Here is a 19899-nt window from a genome sequence, read left to right as displayed (position 1 = left end):
AAAAATGTTGTTTGCAACTTACAACGTAAGAGAAGAGAGCAAATCATTCTCCTATCGGTTCTTTGTAATTTCAATATGACGACTCTTCGTACTCGGATTCAAAAAGGAGGATTTCCCAAAACATTTTTTTTCTCCTCGTCTTCTAACTTAGCGGAATTTTAACAATCCTTTCCATTGCATCTCTTCAAAGCCCCCCCCACCCCCCCCCCACCCTTTCTATATGCTGGCCTGGTTTAATCAGCCGTTAGTCCCATCTCTTGCATCCTGGCAGTAACCCAAGCTGACTTCTGGCCGTAACTCGAGACCCTTTGTGTGGGTTGGAAGGGGACATTGCGCTCAGACACGGTGTCACATGTTTCACCCAGTAAACTGAGAGGGGAGGGAGTGTACACTGTATCGCTTCTTAACTGGCGAACAGAGTAAGGAAGAGGAGCCTGCAAAACCACATTCACAGCCTGACATACGAACCAAAGACGGTAAGTTCATAAACAACTTCTCTCTTAATGGGGGTTCGAGACCATGTTCATGTCAGCTCAGCTCCTTCTGCACTGTAGGGATTCTATGATTCTGTGATTCGATAAACCTACTGACAAAAATGATTCTACACTTGAGAAGCTGGTAGTTGCGTTTTAGTGGAACAAATGTTTGACGTTCAGCGGCTAGAAAGCGAAATGTGGTTGATTTTCCTAACCTTGGCCATTGTCTGATCTTTGTTCCCCTGTCTCAAACCTCTTAACAGTCAATGAGTTAGGTGTTCATCGTTGTTTTAGGTTAGGCTAAGGTTATTCATGAGGGCCCCGCCTTCTCAACCTTGCCCCTCGCCCGAGGTGTGGTGACCCTCAGGTTAAATCACCACCAGTCAGCTCTTCCCCCTCACAGGGGAAAAGCAGCCCATGGTTGTTTGGGACTACGGCAATTTTGCTTTACTTTTACTTTCTAGGTTAGGTGGATTGGCCATGCTAAATTTCCCCTTGGTGTCCTGGTTAGGTGGGGTTACGGGGATAGGGCAGGGGAGTGGGCCTCGGTAGGGCACTCTTTTGAAGTGTCGGTGCAGACCCGATGGGCCAAATGGCCTCCTTCTGCACTGTCGGGATCCTATGATCTATATGGTCAACCATGGCTACAAAAACATGTACCCAGCATGTCCCACAAAAACAAATGAATTAAACAAGTTGGTAAATGCTGAGTACCCATGGCTCAGTGCTATGATGGACTGTCACAAGGCATTAGAATGCAAATTCACATCTGCCTGGATTTCCTAATATCACTGTCAACACCTGATCATTGAAGAAGTAATGTAGAGGTTACTGTCCTGAGTTACAAACAAATAAAAGATACACCCGTAGGTATATCCCTTGGTCAGAAAATAAAATTCCTCCCATGTCTCAGTAACTTTAGGCAGTCATTTAACTACCCTCAATACCATAAAACCATAAGGCATAAGAGCAGAATTAGACCATTTGGCCCATCGAGTCTGCTCTGCCATCCAATCATGGCTGATATGTTCTCATCCCCGGCTTGGCCTCCACAACCTTCTGTGGCAAAGTGTTCCACAGATTCACCACCCTCTGGCTGAAGAAATTCCTCCTCATCTCAGTTTTAAAGGATCGTCCCTTCAATCTGAGGCTGTGCCCTCTGGTTCTAGTTTTTCCTACTAGGGGAAACATCCTCTCCACGTCCACTCTATCCAGGCCTCTCAGTATTCTGCAAGTTTCAATGAGATCCCCCCTCATCCTTCTGAACTCCAACAAGTCCTCAACCGTTCCTCATATGACAAATCCTTCATTCATACATCACAAAGAAAGTGACTAATGTAAGCAAAATATTCAACCTAATAAATTTTGATCACAAACAAATAACTGGTATGGTTTCCACAAGTTATTCTTTGATTATTTTTAAACTTTGCTGAAACCTTATTCAACAGAAAGGCCTGAAGAAATCCACATTGCTTTCTTAATGTGGGTTTATTTTTATGCATCTGGGGATTAAAGTCAGGGTGAGAATTCTATAATTGGTCACAATTACATTTACTGTGTCTTTGATCTGGTTTCTAATGTTGCATATGCAATAAATAGAAGCCAGTCGTAGATCCGGACCACAGCTCCTACTCAGATAACCAAACTTAGCACAGGCCCAGAAAGGGGACAGTCTTAGCTACAAGGATGCCCATAATTTGATACAATGCTGTGACTTACTTTCTGAAAGAACTCTTGTATTTACATATTATAAATCTTTTGCAATGTCCCAAAGTACTTTACAGCCAATGCACTTTTTGAACTGTTGAAACGTCGGAAACACTACCGTTAATATGCACACAGTGAGCTTCCAAAAATGATAGGGAGGTAAATGGCCAGCTCATCCGTTCAATGTTAATCAAAGCAAGATACTGCAGATGCTGGAGAACGGAAATAAAAACTTAAACTGCTGGAAAAACTCAACTTGTCTAGCAGCTTCTGTGGAGGGAGAAACAGAGTTTTCTTTTCAAATTAAGGGGCAATTTAGAGTGGCTAATTCCCCTACCCTGCACATCTTTGGGTTGTGGGGGTGAGACCCACGCAGACACGGGGGGAATGTGAAAACCACACAGCGACCCGGGGCCAGGATCAAACCCGGGAGGGCAGCACGGTGGCGCAGTGGTTCGCACTGCTGCCACATGGCGCCGAGGACCCGGGTTCGATTCCAGCCCCGGGTCACTGTCCGTGTAGAGTTTGCACATTCTCCTCGTGTCTGCGTGGGTCTCACCCCCACAACCCAAGAAGATGTGAGGGTAGGTGGATTGGCCAAGCTAAATTGCCCCTTAATTGAAAAAGAAAATCGGGTACTCCAAGTTTATTGAAAAGAAAGTATTGAACCCAGGTCCTTGGCACCGTAAGGCAGCAGTGCTAACCACTGCGCCATGTGCCGCCCTGAGAGAAACAGAGTTAACGTTTCAAGTCGAAAATGATTCTTCTTTGGAAATTATTCAATTGTAGGTGTTAGCTCAGAGATAGATGTCAGGACACCTGCGAAATGTCCTGCTCCTCCTGAGAGAGCAGGCGGGCCTCAGTCTTACATTTCACCCAAAGGGTGACACCCTCGACTGTTACAATAATCCCTCAGGATTGCATTAGTCTGTCGGCCTAGAGAGCACTGAAGTGTGACAAAATCCCCAGAAGGATTGGTACTTTAAGAAATGAAAGGCTTCACACAATGATGGCGGTTGAGGGTGCTTCTCTGAAGATTGGGTAAAGTTGAACCCTTGTTGAACATTCAAACATGTCTATGGTTTTGCCCTTTACTGAAAATCTTCATGTCTGGGTAGATGTTCTGTTACAGATGAAGAGAATTAATATCTGTAACTAGAGTAACTTCAGCCACTAGACTGCCATTTCCAACAGTAGACACTTATAGGATAACAATCAACGACATAAGTCTGTGCAATGATTCAGACAATAATTAACATATTTGAGGTAAAAGCTGCATGTAAAAGTAATCTGATAGTAATAGTTCATTCCATTAATTACTGGCAGAGTTTTGCCCAGGCAGAGGCTCTAGACATAAGGACATAGGTTAATGTCCTCATTGATCTTCACGGCAGTAAATGGGAAAAGCAGATGGATTCTATCTCATTTTGCTTTAATTACTGTTACCACTGCCCAATGGCAGGGCAGCAACGCTAGACATGATGGAGTACCATATACCCCGGATTGTTTTCCTCTCTCATCCGTGGGATTGAATGACTAATAAAGGGGAAAATGTGAGATAAACTGAACAGTAAGAAAAATACAGAGGTAAGAGTTGTACAAAAGGAACTAACTTCAGATCCCCCCCCCCTCCCCCCAACCACCACCACCGCCCGAGATACACGAGAATCAAATATTCTTTCAGAATGTGGACTTTCCTCCATCTTAATGAGACACAATGCTACATAGGCATTGAAAATTGTTAAAGACTACATTCGTTTTTCAGCTTAGGCTCATGGTGAACTGTGTGTTGGCGAAGGAGGATGTGCGGTGAGAACATTTTAGGGCGAGAGGCAGCGAATCGAAATCCCCTGGTAGGGACGCAAGAACAAAGCTCAAAGTTAGCCCGAGGTCATTCAGGAGCGAAATTAGGCAGCATTTTATTCACACAGAGGGGAGTGGAAATTTGGAATCCTGTTCGCCAGATGGCTGGGGAGATGCTGAGTGAACGACAATGTACAAGATTGAGATTGATCCATTCATGTAGTATAAGGTGACAAAAGCTGTGGAGCAAAGACATGGAAACAGAGTTAAGGGTTAAACTAGCCCCGGTCTAATAGAAAATGGCAAAACAAACTCGAGGGAAGAATGGCTAATTCTTGTCCTAATGTTCCTTCCTGTGACAGCCATTTCTCCTTTTAGAGAGTCAGGTTTGACAGGGTCAGAGAATTTACAAAAGACAGGCCGGGAGTCCTTGCAAACTTAGAAAACTGCAAATAAGATGTTTATAGAATCATAGGGCACGATCTTCCCAGGAGGGAAAAAGTCCCTGAACGAGCGAGTTTAGCCTCGTGCTTCCCGGCGCTCGCAGTGCTGAAAAACACGTGGCATTCAACGCGACTCGCTTTGAATAAGGGGCCTAAACAGGGAACGCACGGCCAGGGGCCACACATAGCCTAATTTTTTACAGCGGGGAGTTCCGCTCACCGGAACTCCTCGTTGTAGCAAGAGGTGGGGGTGTCATTTTTATATGGCATCCTGGTCTCAGACACCCCCAAAAACATCCCGACCTTACAGCCTGAACGCAACATGGGAGATCCTCTAGCACCTTGCCCCCCGCCCCCCAACACCCAAGTGGACAACACAAGCCCAATCGCGCGTGTAGAAAATGCCAGCCTGGCATCCTGGATGTTGCAGTGTCATCTGGGCACCAAGACAGTGCCAGGCTTGCACCCAGGTGGCATTGCCAGGGTGGCAGACTGGTATTGCAAGGATACCCAGGTGGCACCAGCAGTGCCAAGGCACCATCCTGCCCAAAGGGCATGCAACTGGGGGCCTCTGATTCACTTGGAGACCCCCATGAGTGCCACTCCATCTGGCCGAAGGTGATGAAGGGTAATCCACTTTTCTGGTAGCGCTAACGTCTACGATAGGAGTAGCCCATCGAGATAAATTAGTCTGATCATAGGCACTGATTCAGAGCTTCTCCTCCAAACCATGTAGATGAGGGCCAGCGGCTTTAAACCTGGTCAGAGCTCGGGTTCTGCTGCTGTTTGGTTGATGCAAGATGGCAGGCTGCTCTTTTAGCTTCACATGCCAATATTACAGGTTCCAGCAGCTTGGGGGAATCATGTGACAAAACTCCCACTTCTTCCTATTAGTTGGGACAAAGGATGTATATTGCTGGTCTGGATTCCTGAGATGGTTAATGGTTCTTCCATTAATAAGTTTACCAGAGGTTTCAGGGTCCCTTGTCCTCTCAGATGGGTCTTCTCCATTGGCCAAAGTCTTCCATAGAAATGTTAAGTCCCTTTGTGCAATCCCTTTGGAATTTGGTCTCTGCTAACGCAGGGTTGTTGGGGTATCTTCGGGCATAACGCAGGGACGATAGGGACATTTAAGGGGCATCTTGACAAATATATGAATAGGATGGGAATAGAAGGATACGGACCCAGGAAGTGTAGAAGATTGTAGTTTAATCGGGCAGTATGGTCGGCACGGGCTTGGAGGGCCGAAGGGCCTGTTCCTGTGCTGTACATTTCTTTGTTCTTTGTTCTTTGTTCAATAGACCCCAAGGAATGTGACGTATTACACTAGGTGAGCATGCATAATGATCCACATGTTTTGTTTGTTGTTGTGCCAGAGTATCTCAGACAAGACCATCAATGGGGAGCCAGGCATCGAGTGCGTCGCGATTCAGTGACCAGACTGGTGCAGTCAGGGGGCGGTAAGAGGGACATCCTATACTCAACAGGCAGAAATGTCAATACTGGTTGGAGGTGGTTGGGGCATTCGTGGGGGGGGGGGGGGGGGGGTTTAGAGTTGGGGGCGGTCTGATCTGAGCTCCTTTTTCAGGTTGATAGAGAGCTCCAGGTTAGTGAGGGAAGGGGAAATCCTATATCATGACGTATTCCTGGTATAAGAAATATAAATACACCAACTCTCGATTTTATGTTTAGCAAATTTATCCACCTATTTGTGAGGACGTGTGTATCAGAGCACTTAGAAAAGAGTGGCAGGGTCAGACAGAGACAACATGGATTTATGAAGGGGAAATCATGCTTGACAAAGCTACAGGAATTCTTTGAGGATGTAACTGGTAGAGTTGACGAGGGGAAACCAGTGGATGTGGTGTGTATTGAGGTGGATAGGAAACTGGTTGGCAGACAGGAAACAGAGTAGGAATTAACAGGTCTTTTTCAAATTGGTAGGCAGTGACTAGTGGTGTACCGCAGGGATCAGTGCTGGGACCCCAGCTATTCACAATATATATTACTGATTTAGATGAGGGAACAAAATGTAATATCTCCAAATTTGCGGATGACACCAAGTTGTGTAGGAGGGTGAGGTATGAGGAGGATGCAGAGATCCTTCAGTGTGATTTGGTTGAATGAGTGGACAAATGAATGGCGGATGCAGTATAATTTGGATGAATACAAGGTTATCCACTTTGGCAGCAAAAGCAAGACGGCAGACTATTATCTGAATGGCCATAAATTAGGAGAGGGGAATGCGGAACGAGACCTGGGTGTCCTCGTACACCAGTCGCTGAAGGTAAGCATGCAGGTACAGCAGGCGGTAAAGAAGGCAAATGGTATGTTGGCCTTCATAATGAGAGGATTCGAGTACAGGAGCAGGGATGTCCTGTAAGATTATATAGCGCCTTGGTGAGGCCACACCTGGAATATTGTGTGCAGTTCAATTGAGGCCAGAACATTGTATAATTTCAAGAAGGAATTAGATATAGCTCTTGGGGCTGAAGGGATCAAGGGATATGGGGGGAAGGCGGGATGAGGGTATTGAACTTGATGATTGGCCATGATCATAATGAATGGCGGAGCAGGCTCGAAGGGCCGAATGGCCTCCTCCTGTTTCTGTTTTCTATGTTTCTAAATACTTTTAGATAAAGAGAGCATGCAACAGCCTAACTAACTATCAAAGGCATGTATCAATGGTAAAATTGAAAGCCAGCAGATGCAGCAACATATCAGATGAAGACTTTGTATTGCATGTTTCTAATTGAATTGTAGGAAGAGAAAAGGTAGGAGCTCTTAAACTGATTCAACACTCATTTCTGTTCCTTTCCTAGGGCATTTATTCTTTACCTTTTTTAAAGCAAAATGACATGCTACAGAAACAGAGATGTACAACGTCCAAAGGAATAATAATATTAATAAACCTTGCGTTTCAGGATGGAAGCGTTAAAGAAGGACTTTGTGTCAAGGTCCAGTCTGAAGATGAGAAGTGAGGATTATGAGCCTCCAAATATATCGGAACTCAACCATCTCCTGTGGACAAAATCAGGAAGTCGGCATGTGGATCAGGTTTGGCCAAACCTACACCTCGGAGATGCGTAAGAGCACAGCTTGAAAAACATTACTCAATTATCTGTCTTTGTTCCATGAAAAGTAGGGAGGAGGGTATTTTAACAAGGGGCTGGTTTCCTGTGAGGTTGAGGATGGAGGTGGGGGTGGGTGATTGGGAGGACGGAGAGGTGGCGGGGGAGCGTGGGTCAGGTATAGGACCCAAAGGGTCATTGATGCCCCTCCAAGCCCCCCCAAAGTAAGTTTAAAACTTATCTTAGCTTACGACACGGCAGGTTAATGCGGCATGAAATTCTCAGGCTCTCGCCAGCTTTTGGTGGCTATCTCATTTGCCTGCACAGCTTTCCCCATTAAAATTGGAGCTGATCAGGATCTGGGCAGCAAACAATCTGCTTAATTTTAACTACCCACCTGCCCAGTTTTTGGGAACAGTGGAGATGTTCACTGAATTGTTACAGTTAGTTTCAATGATCTTTTTAAGGTGTTTTTTAAATGTATCTATAACATCATTGGTTCATTTTGTTTCAGTGCATAGGATTAATGCCATGCTCTACCCAAACTATTGTGCCTGAAATACATCTGACGGTACATTAGCTCAGGCAATATTCAGGACTGCCTTAACTGGGTGCTAGGTTCCCTTGCTTATGATACCGAGAGCCTGGAACCTGTTTAGGAATTCTGTTCTGCAATTGGTGAGAAAGTAGATTAGCTTCACAGCAGCATATCCAATAGTAGACAAGGCAAGTAAGTTTATTTTCTCACTGAACTTAATATGGAGCATGACCACGCACCACCCCCACAAACCTAACTCCAAGGGTTTAACTGCCAACATCAAAGCCAGGTGATTATTTTACCCACCCAACTGGCGAGTTGCACCAAAACACAAGTTTGAACCCTTAAGAGTATTGACAGGCAGAGGGATCTGGGCGTACAGGTCCAGAGATCACATGTGAATAAGGTAGTCAAGAAGGCATACGGCATGCTTGCCTTCATCGGCCTGGGCATTGAGTATTGGCAAATCATGCTGCAACTGTACAGAACCTTAGTTGGGCCACACTTGGAATATTGCGCACAATTCTGGCCGCCACACTACCAGAAGGGTGTGGAGGCTTTGGAGAGGGTACAGAGGAGGTTTACCAGGATGTCGGCTGGTCTGGAGGGTTTTAGCTATGAGGGGAGGTTGGATGAACTCAGATTGTTTTCACTGGAACGATGGAGGTTGAGGGGTGACATGATAAATAGTGGCATGGACAGAGTGGATAGTCAGAAGCTGTTTCCCAGGGTGGAAAAGTCGATTACTAGGGGACATAAATTTAAAGTGCGAGGAGCAAAGTTTAGAGGAGATGTGCGAGGGATGCTTTTTTACAGAGTAGTGAGTGCCTGGAACGCACTGCTCGGGGAGGTGGTGGAAACGGGTACAATGGTGACGTTTAAAGGGCGTTTTAACAATTACATCAATGGATGGGAATAGAGGGATACAGACCCCGGAAGGTTGAAGGTTTTAGTTCAGACAGTCACATGGTCAGCACAGGCTTGGAGGGTCGAAAGGCCTGTTCCTGTGCTGTATTTTCCTTTGACACCTGCGAGATGACCCAATCCAGCAAGTTCTGGGTCAATGTGGGCATGGATTCTCAGCCTCGTGGCGGATAGCAGGAATTGGGAAAGTTCCCGGCCTTCCATGAGATTTCCGTTGTGAGGAGTTACATGCTGGCTGTAGTTGGATTGGCTGACCATGGAAAAGGTTTGAGTGTAGCCACGAGGCTGCTGGGTGCTGAAAGGCTCGTCTCTGTGCTGTAAAATAAAAACAGAAAGGCCCTCCGGCAATCACACCCCCACATGCCCCATTCATGCCACCTCATGCCCCCCCAAACACCTCCAATAGCCCCTCATGCCTTCCATACCAAGCTATGGTCCTTCCATGCCCATTCACCCCCTATAACCAGAAAGAACCAATGAACTCGGTAATGACATTAGGATGTGTAAAAAAAAAGCTTTAATTGATAACTTTCCACTTTCTTAAAAAAAAACTCCTTTTACAATAGCCCAATAAAAGTGTCAATCATCCAGACACTTTAATATATCAATGGCAGAAACCGTAAGCATGTGAGACCTATAACCGTGAATAAATATTTTCTGTGGCACTCAAATGTTTTAGTACTCTAATGGATGTCTGGACTCTCAAGTCAAGAATACATAATGAGGTTTGGCTGTAAACCCAGTAAGCAGATGTTGAAACACCTGAGCACCAGGGAAAAACATTGCTTGATTAACAGCTCTGGTTCTCTGATCTACACTGTCAATTTCACAATGTTTATTTACCCAAGATAAGGTCCCCTCTGAGGTGCAATGAGCCACGACTCTTTGAAAACCTGGCCCAGCTCCATGGAAATTGACTAGAACATGCCTGTCCTGCCAGATCAGGAGCGCAGGGTATGGGACTTTAACCAGAACCAGCTCCCACCAGTAAGCAGCCATTTTAGAAATCAAAAACCCCAGGAATGAGGTGGGGAATCCTGGAATTGGGACCTGCCCACCATTTTTAAAGGACTCCCAGCTGGGTGAAAATCCAACCCATGTTCGTGGCAGTGAAACTGCCAATCATCAGAGCCAAACAAGATGCTATCAGCTACTAATGTTCTAAATAATATGAAAATAATGATTTAATGCTCCCCAGGAGGACAGCTCGAGATAAGGCAACTCTAAAGACAATGAGAATTACACACATTCTCAATGCTGCCGATGGACGGTTCAATGTGAACACTGGAGCCACATATTACAAGGACATGGGAATAAATTACTATGGGGTGGAAGCTTACGATGATCCAAATTTCAATCTTAGTCCCTTTTTCTACTCAGCTGCTAAATTCATCAGAGCTGGACTCAACGCACGTGGTGGTAAGCAGATGTTTAATGTCATTTGAAAGCAAGGTCAGAAGTTGATCTTCTCACTCGGCTTCTTCCTGTTGTGCCTATTTTTAACCCATTAATCCCCACGGTGGAATAAATAATGATAATCGATCATGAATAGGCAATGAAGGGATACTCCAGTGCCCTCGGCAGAAATGGCCCTCCTTAACGCACAGAAACAAATTGGAATTTCACCGAGTACAAACTGTGCGCGTTTAACTCTTTGCTTGACCCGGTGGAAGGTAAGTTAGTCCATAGGACCTGAACCCTGAATAGGCCACTCTGAGAACCCCAGACTCTGATTGTTGCACTGACAGACAGGGAAATGATGCACATTAAAGCAGCTTTGATCTGAACTAATGGTTGCTATGGTGTATAAGCCTCCTGTCCATATTGATAATTGACAATTTGTTAATTTATCCTTGGATTTGAAGGATTATAAAATGTAGAGTGAACGATTTACCATTCTGCTTCTCGAACCTATGCATACATACAGGGGTAGGCCGTTGGCCCATCCAGCCTGCCCCGCCATTCAATGAGTTCATGGCTGATTGGATTCTGGCCTCATCGCCATTTTCTTTGTAGCACTCATTGTAGCACTCAGTTTCCCTTCAAAAGATAAGATAAAGATTAGATATAGATAAGATAAAGATAAGATGAAGATAAGACAAAGATAGGATACAGATAAGACATACATAAGACACAGATAAGGTTACGGTAAGATTAAGATAAGATGAAGATATAGGAACAGAATTAGGCCATTCTTTATTTAACAATTTAAAAATCATTGCAAGAGATTTCAATAGGGTCCAATAGAAAGCTACTATTATGGGATAATATGAGCAAGTTCGCAAAGTAATCACCTCACATCATTGGTCACCAATTTAGAAAATCAATCATTCCTACATCCAATGTTCTGTGCACATGTGTGCTTATCCATAGAATCCCTATCCTGCAGGAGAAGGCCATTCAGCCCATCGAGTCTGCACTGACCCACTGAAAGAGCACCCTCCCTTGGCCCACTCCCGCACCCTGAACCCAGAACCCGTAACCCCAACCAAATTGCACACCGTTAGATACCAAGGCGAAATTTAGCATGGCCAATCCACCTAACCTGATATGGGTATCTATCCTGTTTTGCAGGTAAAGTGTTTGTTCACTGTGCTATGGGAATCAGTCGAGCAGCAACCCTGGTCCTTGCGTTTTTAATGATCTGTGAAAAGATGACTCTTGTTGAGGCGATTAAAACAGTGAGCGCTCATCGAAACGTCTCACCCAACAACGGCTTCCTCAGTCAACTCCGAGAGCTCGACAGAGCCCTCATGCGGGAACGGAGAAGATGACTGGACCTCGAATGCTAAAGAGGTGATTGCCTCATTTACAAAGTAACTGACAGAAAGGAATTCTACACAGCAAAAATAAACGGAGATTTAATGAACCTTAGACTTTCAATTTAGTTCAAGACCTTCTTGGATTTCTGTAAACTGATGCACTGTTGTTAATTAGGTTAATGAAGCTTTATAGGCACCAAACCTTACTGTTTTTGTTTATCTCTTGGGTCAGTTAAAAAGGTTCAGGGATCCTGAACACTGATGTCGTGGAGTCGAGAGTTCAGAGATTGGTGGTTTGGTGTGATGCCTCTAAGACAGTCATCCATTTGCTACAGTTTGAGGAATTCATAAAGATGTGAATTTCTCTGGTGCGTTTAATGACCGCCACATTGCTCCAAAGCACTTTACAGTCATTGAGGCACTTTTAAAGTGTAGTCACTGTTGTAATGTAGGAAACTCAGCAGCCAATTTACGCACAGCAAGCTCCCGCAAACAGCAAAGTGAAAATGATCAGATAATCTGCCTGTGTAATGTTAATTGATTTACAAGAATCGTCGAGGACCCTGGGGGTGAACTCCTCCATCTTCAAAAGGTGATTTTTTTTTTTAGATCCATGGAGAGGGATCTTAATGTTAATGTTTTATCCAAAGGACACATCTGCCTAATTTGTTGTGCTTAAGTACTAGATGGGATGTAAACTCGAGAACCCTGTGACAGAGGCAATAGTACTATCAGCTGAATCAGTGCTGACCCAATAAAGCAGTTAATGGTTTGTGGGCGGCCATGTTTATTTGAACTTAATGTTGACTGGATTGGAGATGTGGGGAAACTCTACTCTGTGTTCCAAGTGGGAACAGCTTTTCCATTAACACAGCAGGAATGTCCACAGATAAACATCACATTGAGAGTCAGAGAAGCTCAAAGGTTTTTCTCAGGTCTAATACATGCTAAGCATTTACGAAGACGCCCGCAACCATTTTTCCTTAGTATTTCTGACTGATTTGCAGGATGTTTACTCACGTTATGTATTTATTGATAAAAGTATTAATAAATTGCAATGGGTTATAATCAACCATCAAATATTCCGCAGTTCCAATTTATTGCGAACGTTTCAAAATGTTGTTTCCATTCATCCATTCTGGAATTGTTTTGCTTTTGGGGTGTGGGTGATGTGGCGAGGCTGCATTTAATGTTCTCCAGAGTCTTCCCTTGAGGGTGGTCGTGTGCACCTCTTGAACAGGTGTGAGGCCTCTTACACTAAGATCGAAATTTCATAGTTTTGAGCCAGCAAAGATGAAATGATATTATTGTCGCATCTTACACAGAAATATACATTAAAAATAGAAGCAGGAGTAGGTCATTTGGCCCTTCGAGCCTTCTCTGCCATTCATTCTCATGGTTGATCAAGTTCAATCCCCTGATCTCACCTTCCCCCCCAAATCCTTTGATCCCTTTAGCCCCACGAGCTCTATTTAATTCCTTCTTGAATACCCACAATGTTTTTGCCTCAACTACTTCCTGCGGTAGTGAATTCCACAGATTCACCACTCTCTGGGTGAAGAAATTTCTCCTCACCTCAGTCCTAAAAGGTTTACCCCCCCTTATTCTCAAACTATGACCCCCTAGTTCTGGACTCCCCCACCATCAGGTACATTCTTTTGGAATCTAACCTGTCTAATCCTGTTAGAATTTTATATGTTTCAATGAGATCCCCTCTCACTCTTCTAAACTCCAATAAATTTACTCCTAATCTCTCCTCATATGACAGTCCCGCCATCCCAGGACTCAGCCTGGCAAACCTTCGTTGCACTCCCTCCATAGCAAGAACATCCTCCCTCAGATAAGGACACCAAAACTACAGTATTCCAGGTGTGGCCTCACCAATGCCCTGTACAATTGCAGTAATTGGAGGATTTGTGAGTGGAGTTCAAAATGATAACATTGCAAAACATCTCCATTTCCGATGGTCTGACGGGGAAACGGTCACTGATAAAACAGCTGAAAATAGGTGGCTGAGAAAACTTTCTAAATGAACACTTGGTTCGTTGCCCTTTGGGCAAGACGATCGACCTCCGGTGACCACCTCGCTTTGTACCCGCTATGATGCCAATCACTGGAGGGGTTTCCCCTTGACCCACACTGAATGATGCTGCCTTGAACTCTCACCTCTGCTCTGGCATTCAGACTTTGTGCCCTTGCCTGTGTCAATGATGTGATCTGCCACGGTGATTGATATAGGTTGGCAACCGACAGCCTTTGTTGTACGCAGGAAAAAACGGATTAATTCAACACATTTCGGGGCGGCACAATGGCGCAGTGGTTAGCACTGCTGCCTCACGGCGCCACGGTCCCTGTTTCAATCCCGGCTCTGGGTAACTGTCCGTGTGGAGTTTGCACATTCTCCCCGTGTTTGCGTGGGTTTCACCCCCACAACCCAAAGATGTGCAGGTAAAGTGGATTAGCGACACTAAATTGCCCCTTAATTAGAGAAAAGAATGAATTGGGTACTTTAAGATTATATTATTGAAAGATTATGCACATTGTTAGATTTGTTAGTGGGGGAGCATTTTGGAGATAGTGACCACAATTCTGTGACTTTCACTTTAGTAATGGAGAGGGATAGGTACGTGCAACAGGGCAAGGTTTACAATTGGGGGAAGGGTAAATACGATGTTGTCAGACAAGAATTGAAGTGCATAAGTTGGGAACATAGGCTGGCAGGGAAGGACACAAGTGAAATGTGGAACTTGTTCAAGGAACAGGTGCTACGTGTCCTTGATATGTATGTCCCTGTCAGGCAGGGAAGAGATGGTCGAGTGAGGGAACCATGGTTGACAAGAGAGGTTGAATGTCTTGTTAAGAGGAAAAAGGTGACTTATGTAAGGCTGAGGAAACAAGGTTCAGACAGGGCATTGGAGGGATACAAGATAGCCAGGAGGGAACTGAAGAAAGGGATTAGGAGAGCTAAGAGAGGGCATAAACAATCTTTGGCGGGTAGGATCAAGGAAAACCCCAAGGCCTTTTACACATATGTGAGAAATATGAGAATGACTAGAGCGAGGGTAGGTCCGATCAAGGACAGTAGCGGGAGATTGTGTATTGAGTCTGAAGAGATAGGAGAGGTCTTGAACGAGTACTTTTCTTCTGTATTCACAAATGAGAGGGGCGATATTGTTGGCGAGGACAGTGTGAAACAGATTGGTAAGCTCGAGGAAATACCTGTTAGGAAGGAAGATGTGTTGGGCATTTTGAAAAACTTGAGGATAGACAAGTCCCCCGGGCCTGATGGGATATATCCAAGGATTCTATGGGAAGCAAGAGATGAAATTGCAGAGCCGTTGGCAATGATCTTTTCGTCCTCACTGTCAACAGGGGTGGTACCAGGGGATTGGAGAGTGGCGAATGTCGTGCCCCTGTTCAAAAAAGGGACTAGGGATAACCCTGGGAATTACAGGCCAGTTAGTCTTACTTCGGTGGTAGGCAAAGTAATGGAAAGGGTACTGAAGGATAGGATTTCTGAGCATCTGGAAAGACACTGCTTGATTAGGGATAGTCAGCACGGATTTGTGAGGGGTAGGACTTGCCTTACAAGTCTTATTGAATTCTTTGAGGAGGTGACCAAGCATGTGGATGAAGGTAAAGCAGTGGATGTAGTGTACATGGATTTTAGTAAGGCATTTGATAAAGTTCCCCATGGTAGGCTTATGCAGAAAGTAAGGAGGCATGGGATAGTGGGAAATTTGGCCAGTTGGATAACGAACTGGCTAACCGATAGAAGTCAGAGAGTGGTGGTGGATGGCAAATATTCAGCCTGGATCCCAGTTACCAGTGGCGTACCGCAGGGATCAGTTCTGGGTCCTCTGCTGTTTGTGATTTTCATTAATGACTTGGATGAGGGAGTTGAAGGGTGGGTCAGTAAATTTGCAGACGGGTGCTCCGGTTTCCTCCCACAGTCCAAAGATGTGCCCTTAATGTCCAAATTGCCCTTGGTGTTGGGTGGAAGTGTTGAGTTTGGGTAGGGTGCTCTTTCCAAGAGCCGGTGCAGACTCAAAGGGTCGAATGACCTCCTTCTGCACTGTAAATTCAATGTTAATCTATGATTAATCTAGGACAAAGGTTCGGCACAACATCGTGGGCCGAAGGGCCTGTTCTGTGCTGTAATTTTCTATGTTCTATTGTCAGATAGATATAAATGTCAGAAATGCACCGGATTGGCGTGGCATGAAGAGAGCTCTGATGTAAACAATCTGTGACATTAACCGACTTTGTTAGATCCACAACGTGCATAATGTTCAGTGTACGTAGCTAATTCTCACTGCTATGTGGGGGCGATTGGAAGTTATGAATTTGGTCAATATCATCATCTGTCATGATGGCGACCACAAAGAACGTGATTGTTCACTGATTTTGGTTGGAAACGTTTGCAACTGTTTCATGCTGATTGAGGATGGGGGGTTCACTTCGATCCAATTCTTCATCGTTTAACTGCCTGATGATCCACCACCATGAGCGACGAGGTAGCACAAGTGGATAACACTGTGGCTTCACAACGCCAGGGTCCCAGGTTCGGTTCCCGGCTGGGTCACTGTCTGTGCGGAGTCTGCAAGTTCTCCTCGTGTCTGCGTGGGTTTCCTCCGGGTGCTCCGGTTTCCTCCCACAGTCCAAAGACGTGCAGGTGAGGTGGATTGGTGATGCTATATTGCCCTTAGTGTCCAAAAAGGTTAGGAGGGGTTATTGGGTTACGGGATAGGGTGGAAGTGAGGGCTTAAGTCGGTCGGTGCAGACTCGATGGGCCAAATGGCCTCCTTCTGCACTGTATGTTCTATGTTATATTCTATGAGGTGAAGGAGGACTCAACTTTCTCTGATCCAGTTGCTGAGGGAATAGTTTATAACCTTTCTACTTATGGTGCATTGCAGCTTTGCTAGGTTGGAACCTGGTTGTAAAGTATATTGCTTCTGGCACCTGCTTTTAAAAGACCCTGAAAGCAGAGTTATCCTCCCAGCTGGATAGCGAGGAGAGTGAAATGAGCAATATCCCAGAATTATTCATTGTAGTTGCTGGCTTTTGGTAGTTTGGGAATTTGAGATTTGGGTGCTGGATTTGTCCTTCATCTCACTTTGCGTGGTTATGGTACTGCAATTACACGTTGGATTCTCATTGTTATCTTCACAAAGACGATCAAATGGTCCTTCGTCTCAATGCCAAGGCTTCAATGGACATTTGGTTGAATGGAGCAAGTTAAAGGACGATTCCATCTTGGCACAAATCGATTATACCCTCAGGTACAATCCCAGCAATATCCAGACAGATACAGCTTCAGTATTCACACCCTGCAATATCCAGACAGATACAGCTTCAGTATTCACACCCAGCAATATCCAGACAGATACAGCTTCAGTATTCACACCCTGCAATATCCAGACAGAAACATAAGAACTAGGAGCAGGAGTAGGCCATCTGGCCCCTCGAGCCTGCTCCACCATTCAATGAGATCATGGCTGATCTTTTGTGGATTCAGCTCCACTTTCCGGCCCGAACACCATAATCCTTAATCCCTATATTCTTCAAAAAACTATCTATCTTTATCTTAAAAACATTTAATGAAGGAGCCTCTACTGCTTCACTGGGCAAGGAATTCCATAGATTCACAACCCTTTGGGTGAAGAAGTTCCTCCTAAACACAGTCCTAAATCTACTTCCCCTTATTTTGAGGCTATGCCCCCTATATTCTGCTTTCACCCGCCAGTGGAAACAACCTGCCTGCATCTATCCTATCTATTCCCTTCATAATTTTATATGTTTCTGTAAGATCCCCCCTCATCCTTCTAAATTCCAACCAGTAGAGTCCCAATCTACTCAACCTCTCCTCGTAATCCAACCCCTTCAGCTCTGGGATTAACCTAGTGAATCTCGTCTGCACACCCTCCAATGCCAGTATGTCCTTTCTCAAGTAAGGAGACCAAAACTGAACACAATAATCCAGGTGTGGTCTCACTAACACTTTATACAATTGCAGCATAACCTCCCTAGTCTTAAACTCCATCCCTCTAGTAATGAAGGACAAAATTCCATTTGCCTTCTTAATCACCTGTTATACCTGTAAACCAACTTTTTGTGACTCATGCACTAGCACACCCATGTCTCTCTGCACAGCAGCGTGTTTTAATATTTTATCATTTAAATAATAAACCCTTTTGCTGTTATTCCTACCAAAATGGATAACCTCACATCTGTCAATATTGTATTCCATCTGCCAGACACTAGCCCATTCACTTAGCCTGTCCAAATCCCTCTGCAGACTTCCAGTATCCTCTGCACTTTTTGCTTTACCACTTATCTTAGTGTCGTCTGCAAACTTGGACACATTGCCCTTGGTCCCCAACTCCAAATCATCTATGTAAATTGTGAACAATTGTGGTCCCAACACTGATCCCTGACGGACACCACTAGCTACTGATTGCCAACCAGAGAAACACCCATTAATCCCAACTCTTTGCTTTCTATTAATTAACCAATCCTCTATCCATGGAAATACTTTCGCCTTAATGCCATGCATCTTTATCTTATGCAACAACCTTTTGTGTGGCACCTTGTCAAAGGCTTTCTGGAAATCCAGATATTCCACATCCATTGGCTCCTCATTATCTACCGCACTGGTAATGTCCTCAAAATACAGCATATGTATTCACACCCAGCAATATCCAGACAGATACAGCTTCAGTATTCACACTCAGCAATATCCAGACAGATACAGCTTCAGCATTCACACTCAGCAATATCCAGACAGATACAGCTTCAGTATTCACACCCAGGAATATCCAGACAGATACAGCTTCAGTATTCACACTCAGCAATATCCAGACAGATACAGCTTCTGTATTCACACCCAGCAATATCCAGGTAGATACAGCTTCAGTATTGACACCAAGCAATAAACATAAAGATCTGTATTCACACGCAGCAATATCCAGACAGATACAGCTTCAGTATTCACACACAGCAATATCCAGACAGATACAGCTTCAGCATTCACTCCCAGCAATATCCAGGCAGATACAGCTTCAGTATTCACACCCAGCAATATCCAGACAGATACAGCTTCAGTATTCACTCCCAGCAATATCCAGACAGATACAGCTTCAGTATTCACACCCAGCAATATCCAGACAGATACAGCTTCAGTATTCACACCCAGCAATATCCAGACAGATACAGCTTCAGCATTCACTCCCAGCAATATCCAGACAGGTACAGCTTCAGTATTCACACCCAGCAATATCCAGAACGATACAGCTTCAGTATTCACACCCAGCAATATCCAGACAGATACAGCTTCAGTATTCACACCCAGCAATATCCAGACAGATACAGCTTCAGCATTCACTCCCAGCAATATCCAGACAGGTACAGCTTCAGTATTCACACCCAGCAATATCCAGAAAGATACAACTTCAGTATTCACACCCAGCAATATCCAGACAGATACAGCTTCAGCATTCACTCCCAGCAATATCCAGACAGATACAGCTTCAGTATTCACACCCAGCAATATCCAGACAGATACAGCTTCAGCATTCACTCCCAGCAATATCCAGACAGGTACAGCTTCAGTATTCACACCCAGCAATATCCAGACAGATACAGCTTCAGTATTCACACCCAGCAATATCCAGACAGATACAGCTTCAGTATTCACACCCAGCAATATCCAGACAGATACAGCTTCAGTATTCACACCCAGCAATATCCAGATAGATACAGCTTCAGTATTCTCACCCAGCAATATCCAGACAGATACAGCTTCAGTATTCACACCCAGCAATATCCAGACAGATTGTAGCCACCTAAAATGGCTGATCCCCGATTAATTTGGCCAAAACCCGATGTAAAATGGCTAACCGAAAAGGCTGATGGGAAAAGCAGCCAACAGGGCACAAACGGACAGCTGCAGACAGAACAGCGTATTCGGCTCTGGGGAAGTCGGCCCAGATCGATACCTGCAACCATTAGCAGAACATCAACCCAGACATCTGCTGTTTAATCGGCTATCCCCGGGAACAATTGCAACAAATTAGCAATTGAATGCCGATCCATACCTCTCGGCGCCAGCAGTGGCTGAGACAAAGAAAGGTGAACGACCACCCCCCGATCAAGGAATCGCCCCATTATTGA

At 44.8% G+C, this 19899-nt stretch overlaps 1 protein-coding gene across 2 annotated transcripts; it reads left to right on the top strand.

Annotated features, from left to right (window-relative positions):
- Nucleotides 1-328: 328 nt before the first annotated feature.
- On the top strand, nucleotides 329-12804 carry dusp13a (dual specificity phosphatase 13a). Of its 2 annotated transcripts, XM_072491654.1 has the most exons (5): nucleotides 377-476; nucleotides 5806-5889; nucleotides 7354-7515; nucleotides 10161-10381; nucleotides 11537-12804. In XM_072491654.1, the coding sequence occupies exons 2-5, from the start codon at nucleotides 5828-5830 to the stop codon at nucleotides 11734-11736; spliced, it is 645 nt and encodes a 214-aa protein (XP_072347755.1). In that variant the 5' UTR covers nucleotides 377-476; nucleotides 5806-5827; the 3' UTR covers nucleotides 11737-12804. The 2 variants fall into 2 exon arrangements, with proteins under 2 accessions (XP_072347756.1, XP_072347755.1); XM_072491655.1 differs by lacking the exon at nucleotides 5806-5889 and having other exon boundaries at nucleotides 329-476.
- Nucleotides 12805-19899: the final 7095 nt, after the last annotated feature.

The sequence above is a fragment of the Scyliorhinus torazame genome, chromosome 28 (assembly GCF_047496885.1).
Source record: "Scyliorhinus torazame isolate Kashiwa2021f chromosome 28, sScyTor2.1, whole genome shotgun sequence".
Classification (NCBI taxonomy): Eukaryota; Metazoa; Chordata; class Chondrichthyes; order Carcharhiniformes; family Scyliorhinidae; genus Scyliorhinus; species Scyliorhinus torazame.
The sequence above is the reverse complement of the archived record's forward strand: the minus strand, read 5'-3'. Positions and strand labels throughout refer to the sequence as shown.

Coding starts and splice junctions, on each gene's coding strand:
- dusp13a (XM_072491654.1), top strand. CDS start 5,828: ATGGGGAGCCAGGCATCGAGTGCGTCGCGATTCAGTGACCAGACTGGT. Junction 7,516..10,160: donor AACCTACACCTCGGAGATGC/GTAAGAGCACAG, acceptor AATGCTCCCCAG/GAGGACAGCTCGAGATAAGG. Junction 10,382..11,536: donor TGGACTCAACGCACGTGGTG/GTAAGCAGATGT, acceptor CCTGTTTTGCAG/GTAAAGTGTTTGTTCACTGT.